This window comes from Mus pahari, chromosome 13 (assembly GCF_900095145.1).
Source record: "Mus pahari chromosome 13, PAHARI_EIJ_v1.1, whole genome shotgun sequence".
Classification (NCBI taxonomy): Eukaryota; Metazoa; Chordata; class Mammalia; order Rodentia; family Muridae; genus Mus; species Mus pahari.
In genome coordinates this window covers 96693646-96703190 of record NC_034602.1, presented here as the reverse complement: position 1 = coordinate 96703190, position 9545 = coordinate 96693646, and the positions used below count along the sequence as shown (strand labels likewise).

Genomic DNA, 9545 nt, shown 5'->3' with positions numbered 1-9545 from the left:
AAATATCTAATAAAAAAAGAGATAGGAGAGTGTAGATCATCTATCACAGCCTAGATAAGGAAAGAGGGATAAATGTGAATATCCATAACCTTCATGCCATAGAGTTTGGAATATGTAATTGGGAAGAAAGAGATTGTACCACAATGCATATGTCTACAAGGCATACACCTTAAGGAATGAAAATATTACTTTATATAAATATTTGCATAAGGAATTGGATGTTTTGGTGCCTATGTGAAGATACAGACAAAGGACAGAACTCTCAAAGAAAATACACTACATAATGTATTTCATCAATAATTATGTCTCCATACTACCCTTGTCGGTGAGTAGTAAATTTGTGGTTTGAGGAATTAAATGATCTGAGATTATGTATATTATTATTCATCATAAACTTCTTTCTTTTTGTTTAATAAATAATTTTTGCTGTTCCATTCCCTATGAAGGTGTTTTGTTCCATCACAAAGCATGTATTAATAGAGATCAATCTTAAGTTAGTTGTCTCTACCAAAAAAAGGAATGGACTAGATGTTCAACACCATAATATTTGTGGATATATCCACTGAATAATACAAATACACAATTATTAACTACATAATTATGATATCTTACAAGGGTTCATTGTTCTTTGCCAGTAGATATGGAACGGTGTGTGAGGTGTCCAGATGATAAGTATGCCAACTTAGAGAAAACCCACTGCCTCCAAAGAGCTGTGTCATTCCTNGCTTATGAAGATCCACTGGGGATGGCTCTAGGATGCATGGCCGTGTCCTTCTCTGCCCTCACAGTGCTAGTACTAGTCACTTTTGTGAAGTACAAGGATACTCCCATTGTTAAGGCCAATAACCACATTCTCAGCTACATCCTGCTCATCTCTCTAGTCTTCTGTTTTCTCTGCTCATTGCTCTTCATTGGACATCCCAACCAGGCCACCTGCATCCTGCAGCAGACCACATTTGGAGTATTTTTCACAGTGGCTATTTCTACAGTGCTGGCTAAAACAATAACTGTGCTCATGGCTTTCAAGCTCACTACTCCAGGGAGAAGGATGAGAGGNATGCTGGCANCAGGGGCACCTAACTTGGTCATNCCCATTTGTACCCTAATCCAACTTNTTCTCTGTGGAATCTGGTTGGTAACATCTCCTCCCTTTATTGACAGAGATACACAGTCTGAACATGGAAAGACCATCATTATTTGCAACAAAGGTTCAGTCATTGCCTTCCACTTTGTTCTGGGATACTTGGGTTCCTTGGCTCTGGGGAGCTTCACCGTGGCTTTCTTGGCTAGGAACCTTCCTGACAGATTCAATGAAGCCAAATTCCTAACATTCAGCATGCTGGTGTTCTGCAGTGTCTGGATCACCTTCCTCCCTGTCTACCACAGCACCAGGGGAACAGTCATGGTGGTTGTGGAGGTTTTCTCCATCTTGGCTTCTAGTGCAGGTTTGCTAGGGTGCATCTTTCTCCCAAAATGTTGTGTTATCTTAGTTAGACTAGATTCAAATTTTCTGCACAAGTACAAAGATAAATTGCATTCTTGAATCTTTAGTAATTTTAAAATGTTAAATGGTACTCAACATATCTTTTTGCTTTCTCTTAACAAAAGTACTACTAAATCATACAAAAATTTTAAGTAATATACAAAGTTAGTACTTACAATGTAGGGCAGCACAGCACTGCCTAATGTAATGTCAATTATTAACTTTTAGTATAAAATGGTCTCATTCATGTGTATATAAACCTAAACATTGAGAGTAGGGAATCTTAGTTGATGAATTGCTACCATCACTTTGATCTGTAGGTATGTGTGTAAGCCATGTTCCTAATTAATGTTTAATATAAGGTGACCCTACAGCTTGTGACAGTGCCACCTCTAGGCAAATTGTTCTGGGAGTTATAAGAAAGAGGACTGTAGAAAGCACTGACATGAAGCCAGTAATCAGCATTATTTCATGTGCTCTCATTGAGTGTCTGCATCCAAGTTCTTGCCTAGACTTCATTCAATTAACTGTGACCAAAGTACATAGGGAAATAAGACTTTTCTCACATGGTTCTTTTGACCATAGCGTTTTGTTACAGCAACTGAATCTAAGACATCAGCAAAAAGTTAAATTGCCTTGGTTGGGATTTGGAATATCACAGACTACTGATGCAATAAAAGGCATTGATTTGAAAAGTGAAACAAGATTGAATGTTAGTAGAGTGTGGAGCATAGTTACAGTGTAACATATTGTTGATATCATAATATGCCAGAGATTTCATAATAGCTTCATAATGTACTATGGAAATATTCAGAATATCAGGTAACATACTAATGGTACAATATATAAAAAGAACTATGGAGTTCACACTGTGCCTACTGTATAAGGCTCTTGAACTTTACATGAAAGCACACCATTTCCTTATGAAATGAATGTTTTTCACTCAGTGATAAAAAATTGTTAGTGGAAAAAAGTCACACATATGACCTTTATCACAATAAGGTCAGGGAAGTCTGTGAATATATAAATCACTCTAGATGAATGACATTATGAATATAGGAGTAACAATTATTTGGTTTAATATTGCACACACAAAGACACACAAACACATACACATTACTATTTCTGAACATCAGTTGTTGAAAGTCAGTGTCATTTTCTCTCAAAGTATTGTTTGTTGCTTTTATTTTTAACTGTTATTTTTTAGTTTATTTTATGGTATAATTTAATTGTTTTTTCTTTAATTTCCTGTGTCCAGAACACCACTTGTACCCCCTCCATGCACTCCTAAAATGTGCATGGCCTCTTATTTCATTAATATTTACTGAGTACATATATGTATTTGTATATACATATACATTTTGAAATATAAATTGTAGAGACCATGTAAAATTGCGTGTATTTTTGTTCAGATGGCTCATTATTTGCTACTACCTGGCCAATATTTGTTCCCTTCCCTGACTATGACAACATGCTCCATTCCCAGATTTACCCTTTCCTGAACATGGTTGTGTAGGCTAGAAGCTTTGCAAGATTTCTTCCTTCCATGCTGCCATGCGCAGTGCAGTGATCCTTCTTCAGATCATATTTTGTGGGTCATATTGGTAAAACTTCACGGTCTACCTATGCTAGATCTAGAAGATTTATGTTCACAGCCAGTTTCCTCATCCTTTGACTCTCAAGATCTTTCCCACCATCTTCTTTACTTTTCCCTGAGCCTTGGATGAGGGAATGTTTTCTAAAAGAATACATTGAATTGTTTCCTCCAACTGAATGCCCTGGCAATAACTATCACTCTATCACATCTTTTAAAACAAGATCAAAAAGAATTATCATTATCTCAGGAAATACCCCAAAATCTAAGTGGTTTTTTTGTTGTTGTTTGTTTGTTTATTTGTTTTTTTAATCTGGTTCATTGGAGTTTGCAGCACTTATCTGCCTGGGTGTAGGCACCAAATGTCAATTCTCACAAAAATCAATTTTAGAAAACTACAGTGAAGTGCAAACACCTAATAAACAGTCACTTTCAACTACTCCATTTCAAAGAAGGGACCTTGGAGTAGCTAATGCGGTAGAGATGCAAATTCAGACAATTGTTTTATGTTTCAGCTTTTCATTTTCAGCTGCTTTTTATTTCCATGCTGGAGAACGAGAGGAGAAATGTATAATAGAAGACATTCCAAGTGACACATTGATAACAGGTGGGTAAGACAGATTTTTCTACTGACATTTTTGAGGAACAATGTTGTTTTATGTTGTAATGCTAATCTCCAGAGGTCTGCATTATTCAGCAGTGATCATAATGCTAAACAACTTATCTCTGATATGTCTTATGTTAATTAAAACTCACATGAAATTTTCCTTGAGGTTGGAATTTATAATTTATAGAACAGGGAGCCTATGTTTGACACCTCAGAATATAACCTTGATTTGTTTTAGGGCTGTCATATTTCCTCAAGTAGAAAATCTCTGAGATCACTTGGCAAATTAATTATGCAGAGCATATGTGAGTCTAGTAATGTGTCTAGTAAATCAGGACGCACAGCCTGAATTTAAATGCATCAAATTTCATAACTCAATGAAACTGTGGGGAAGGAGTACCATGAGGGAGTCCTACTTTACAGAACCTGTTTATGCTAACCATACTGTCACCACATCGATTTCCTTATGCTCCCAGATACAAACACATTGCTACATAGGTGAGCTTCACCCATTTTCTGAGAAAGATGTAAGCACTCAGTAATTTCACCATCATATTCAAAGTCCTACAATTTTTCTAACATGTAAGTCAGAATCAATATCAAATTTTCTAATTGTTAATGCAAAGAGAAAGTAGAAGCTAAATGCAACATGATTCATCACTAATACTGATTATGCCTTTCATTGATTAATATTGAATCATTTCAGTTCATCTTGACCATTATTCAGTGTTCTAATTTCAAGAATAATAATCTGTTTTGAAAATTTTAAAGAAATTCAACAGGCCTGTAAGGCAGAGCTTATAGCAAGCAAAATGGAAAGTTACATTATAGAATCTATATGTAGAATAATAAGAAACTGAGTAGTACTGCAGCCCTCCATGCTGTCAGTCACTGAGGGAAGATGTTTCGGAGGCTGGAGTGTTGAAAAACATCCTGAATCCAGATCTGAGCCCTGATACCTCCCGATGAACCCTCCAGCTCTACCTCTGTTGTTGTGTTTGTACAACAATGGAGATGATATAACAGAACATACTTCTTTGGATTATGAGGATATGGGCCTAGCACACAGGAGACACCAATGTCTGCTCAGTGTGTCCTCAGTGAGTACCTGGATACCTGGATAAATCCTAGTACAATGAGGATTTTCCTGATAACTCTTGAATTTTCAAACTTACAAGTCAAGGAGCAATAGAGAAATGAGACAAATGATCTGTATATTGGTGGCATGGAGCTGAAAAGCCACTGGGCCCCTAGAGTTGTTAAAGAAGGAAGGTTATTGTGACTGCACAGTGCTCTTTCAGATGCATGAGGAGAGGTCCCACGGCTCTTCTCAAGCTCTAACTGAACTCACCTCCATTACCTTCAAACCTCTCATTTCCCAACTATGGTGCCAGCAGGTATCACTCCATGAAGCTATCCAGGCTAACGTCAGTTTCTATATCTTAATAGTGTTTTCTTTAAGATTTATATATTTTATATATGTGAGTACACTGTGACTGTCTTCATACACATGTGAATAGAGCATCAGATCTCATTACAGATGGCTGTGAGCCATTATGTGGTTGCTGGGAATTGAACTCAGGACCTCTGGAAGAGCAGTCAGTACTCTTAACCACTGAGCCATCTCCACAGAGAGAAGTGAAGGAGACTGGGTTACCAAAGTAGAGGAGACCTCGACAGAAAAAGTAATGAAAGACCAGAAAAGACCGTGAGCGATGGAGGAGCCAGGCAGGTGAACATTCTTATACCTGAAGCCCACATGCAAAGACAAAAGTAATAGATGCACTACAAAAAAAAAGGTGTGGGAACTGATGAAAATGAAAGACCTATGGGTGTTCAGAGGAGGTTGATGTGGGAAGCCACACCCAGGATACCACACTCCCAGTGCTAAAGGACCAACATCAGAGCCTTCTCTTTAATCACCATAGCATTTCTGGATATTCCCAATAATGTACTAATATAATTCTTTACATTTTTTCTTTAAAATCCCCTTAATGATAAGACTTTATTGTATGCTGATTTTTATAAAATGTTATGAGTCTGGCTTTAGTTGCATTTGCTTTAGTTTGCATTTGAAAGTCCCTCAGCTTTCCATAGTGTATAAATGATCACAAAGGCTGTATCAAACACACCATGAAAAGAAGTGATGATCAAAAATATACTCCAATCTTAATGCTAAAGTTAATCATAAAATCCAAATGCATGTCTAAAATGACCTGGAATCTGTGAAACCTTCCACTATGTCCCAATATCCCATAGATACAGCAAGAGCATATATGAGCTGTGTGCTGTGTCTCCTGCCATATCTTAACACTGGTGGGCTCATGGAAATGTACCCATTCAGAAAGTTGAGGAGATGACCTCAGAGCCAGGCATCAAAGGATGTTTTTCTCATTAAGGCTAAACACAGACCACAAAGATAATGCAAACTCTACCACTTTGCAGACAGAGAAAATACTTTAAAGTCACTTTGACTAATAGCTGGTGACTCTGAGCCATTTCAGTTATCAGGGGACAAAGTGTCCCTGGGCAGGAAAGCACCTGGTATGTCCCTGACTCGCTGCAGGTGTTTTGTCAAGGTTGGTTCCCACTTCCTGAACTTCATCTCTAATGTTACAAACATTGTTTCTGAGTTCCTGCTCTAAGTGTGATGGACAAGCAGGCATGCCTTCAGCTCTAATCCCTTAGGGAATGGAAAGATGTTTGAGGAGCAGAAGCCTACGCAGGAAGAGGGATAATACAGGACTTGACAACTAAAGAGCCTACAGCAAGCTCAGCATAAGAAAGCCTTGCCTGGAAACTCCTATGATATATTCTGTGTATTCCAAGTTGTTTCCCTTAGTTTTACTTAACAGTGTTCCTTAACAATAAATTACAGAGAGTTCTATGTGGGAAGAAACTGAAGATATCTTTAATGGTACATAGGAGGCCAGGGTATTCCTCTGGCCTAGTGAGTTCCTTGGAGATCTTTTCTCATTTCTTTTTCCTCTTTAAAATAAAATGGGATTTTCGTTGGTTTGTCTGTCTGTTTGTTTTGTTTTTGATTCTCTATGTATGTTGGAGGGAGCAGTATAAGTGCATAGCTGTGGTTCCCTGCTGTGGCCAAAAGAAGGTATCAGATCATGAGGAGCAGCAATTACAGGCAGTTGTAAGCCACCTGATGTAAGTGCTGGGAAGTAAACTCCATTACTCTGGAAAGGCAAGCAAGAGCTCAACCATGGAGCCTTCTCTCTCGCCTCTCTTTTCTTTTCATCCTTCATTTCATTTTCTAAAAGTGAGGCAGGTAGTCCCTTGTAACAAGGAAAGACTGGGAGACAAGAAGACTTGTTGGGAAGACTAGTGATCATTCAGAAAAACAGACAACTAAAAAAAAATAATAATAATACTGCAGGGCATGGAGAACATGAGTATTCCCTTCCTTTGAAAGGGGTTCTGATAGTATCTGATCCCCCTGCAAAAGTACAACATGGCTTTTAAGTACAAGTCTTATTACAGACCATGAAACAAGAGAAAAGTGGCATATTAAATTAAAAGAAGGTAAATGCATGGAAAAAGTTAAGAATTTTGACTATTGGAATCTTAAAAAAACAAATATGTATACAAAACTGGGAAGCACAATATCTGAAACTAGTAACTCATGGAGTGGATTCCATAGAAAACAGCAAGAAGGGATTAGTAAAGGAGGCTGTATTACCAAAGTAGAACTGCCCTCAAACACAAAAGGAATGAGAGATCAGAAAAAAAAAAAAAGTGTAAGAACTATGGAAAAGTGTTTCCTTTACTCCACATGTATTGAACTTCTTGCCATGTTGTGATCATAGTGGCAAAGCACCTTGTTCCACAGTTGAAAGTGCATGAAAACCTCTGTCCCAGGAGTTGTTTGCTCAGTCTGGACTGACTCCTCTCCCAAATTTACTCCTCCCATAATTAATGCCTCCCTTCTGACATCTGCTGGCCACACAGGGCATGACACCTCCCTTCTTTTTTCCTGCTTGCCTGAGGCATGGAGTGGAGTGGCATGTACTTACAGGTAGAGTTATCTGGACAAAGGCAAGCAGAAATTACCTCTACTTCTGGTAATGCAACATTACTGTAATACTGGGATTTTAAAATAAGTATCACCCTAGAATTTGTCAATTCGAAATTCTGATTTAGCATACACTTTGGTGACCTCAACCACAGAGCTAAGCAGTATTCTAGGCTTATTATTATATTGTCTCTAGGCAAAAAAAGGAATAAAATGTCTCTTGCTCTATGGCACCTCAAAGGATGTAGATGAATGCAAATTTTAGTACCAAAAGGCATACACAAAAGCAAACATGACAAGAGCAGTTCCATGTGAGCTGTTGTTGGAATGAAAATTTAAAAGTTCTACAAAAATAAGTTGTGGCCACTAACAGAGCAGTGGCAACAAGCCTCAAGGGGGCAGGATTTGGTGGTAGAAATAAATGTTAACCCTGATTCCTTACACAGCAAGGCACTGGGAGAACCTCAGCAGGAAAGATGCAGCAAGAACCACTTGTTTCAGAGAATGGCAAACACACAACAGATTTCCTGTGGTCATGTATCTGTAAAGTTATTGTCCCCATTTAATAAGAGTTTGGTTTTTCCAAGTGCCTTCAAATACCTCAGCAGAAGTGCTTTGTCACCTATTGTGCCCTATTGCTCAAAATGTCCAATGTTCCAATATACTTGAAAAATAATGTGTTCTGCAGTTGTATCACACAGTGGTCCACACATGTAGGAAACTGTTGATGCTGCAGTGCTTCTATATCCTTGTTGATTTTATGTAGAGTTATAAAATATACCTAGAGAGCTATGGAAGCATCAATGACAAAGATTTGTTTAATTCTTATTTAGGTTCTATTTTCTTTATCCCATGTGTTTGGATGCACTATCATTTGGTGAACTTATGGTTATGTCCCTTGATGTCTTACTTGATGTATCTAATGAGTTATTTGCTCTAACATCCACTTTATCTGAGCTATTCAAGCCTCTATTAAATCATGTCAGAATGGCCTTTTACTTCTTAAATAACCAATAACACTATGCTCAAAATTATTTTCTCCTAAACTGCATTATAATTGGATTTTTAAGTTCATTCCTACAACCTTTGTCTACTCTTGTTTAGACTATATTGCCTACCATGTAATTATTAATAGCAGAAGTTATGCCTTACACTTCATTACTTTCATATTCTTTTTTGTATTTTGGTTTCCATTTCCCATCTACCTGTGGATTGTTTGGATGTTTTATATTTTATTCCACTCAATCTATAGTGTTTTTCACTATATAGTTTATTACTTATTATTATCTCCAAGAATGACTTACTTTACCGTTTTAAAAGGAACATAAAACCTTAGCTCTACCTTTTATAGTTGTCTTAAATATTATTTCCACATACACTGAGAGGCACAACAGTGTTAAAATGTTTGCTTTCACATGTTAGTCCCTTTAAACTGTCACTGTAAAAAATTGCAGGTGTGATGGTGTGGGCCTAGCCCTCAGGAGGCAGAGGCAGGCAGAATTCTGTGAGGATGGCCTAACCTACATAGTGTATTCAAAGACAGCCAAAGATAAATAGTGAGACCACGGTGTATGCTACCATGCCTGATTAAGATTTCTTTTGCTGGGGATCTTGCCACAACAAGGTCAGGTACTGAGGTGGTTCACAGCATCCAATCAAGGCCAAAGACTGATGGCCTCTGACCTTTAACACCCTCTTACTGTTCTGGACATGAGAAGCTGAGCCAAAAGGTGATGGATCTTGACAATTTCACAAAAAAAAGAGGAAGAGAGAGGGGGGAAGGAGGAGGAGGGAAGGGAAGGGAAGGGAAGGGAAGGGAAGGGAAGGGAAGGGG

At 37.9% G+C, this 9545-nt stretch overlaps 2 protein-coding genes across 2 annotated transcripts in view; both read left to right on the top strand.

The window, feature by feature from the left end:
- The first annotated feature begins 636 nt into the window (after positions 1-636).
- On the top strand, positions 637-1543 carry LOC110330364 (vomeronasal type-2 receptor 116-like). Its single transcript, XM_021210347.1, has one exon. It carries the CDS (start codon positions 641-643, stop codon positions 1541-1543), a length of 903 nt encoding a protein of 300 aa, XP_021066006.1. The 5' UTR covers positions 637-640.
- Positions 1544-3509: 1966 nt separating this feature from the next.
- The window catches only part of LOC110330914 (transmembrane emp24 domain-containing protein 11), a 17069-nt gene continuing 11033 nt past the window's right edge, over positions 3510-9545 (top strand). Inside the window, exon 1 of the mRNA XM_021211224.1 lies at positions 3510-3684. Coding sequence (XP_021066883.1) covers positions 3561-3684 — 124 coding nt within the window. The 5' untranslated portion in view covers positions 3510-3560. The remainder of the gene's footprint in view (positions 3685-9545) is intronic.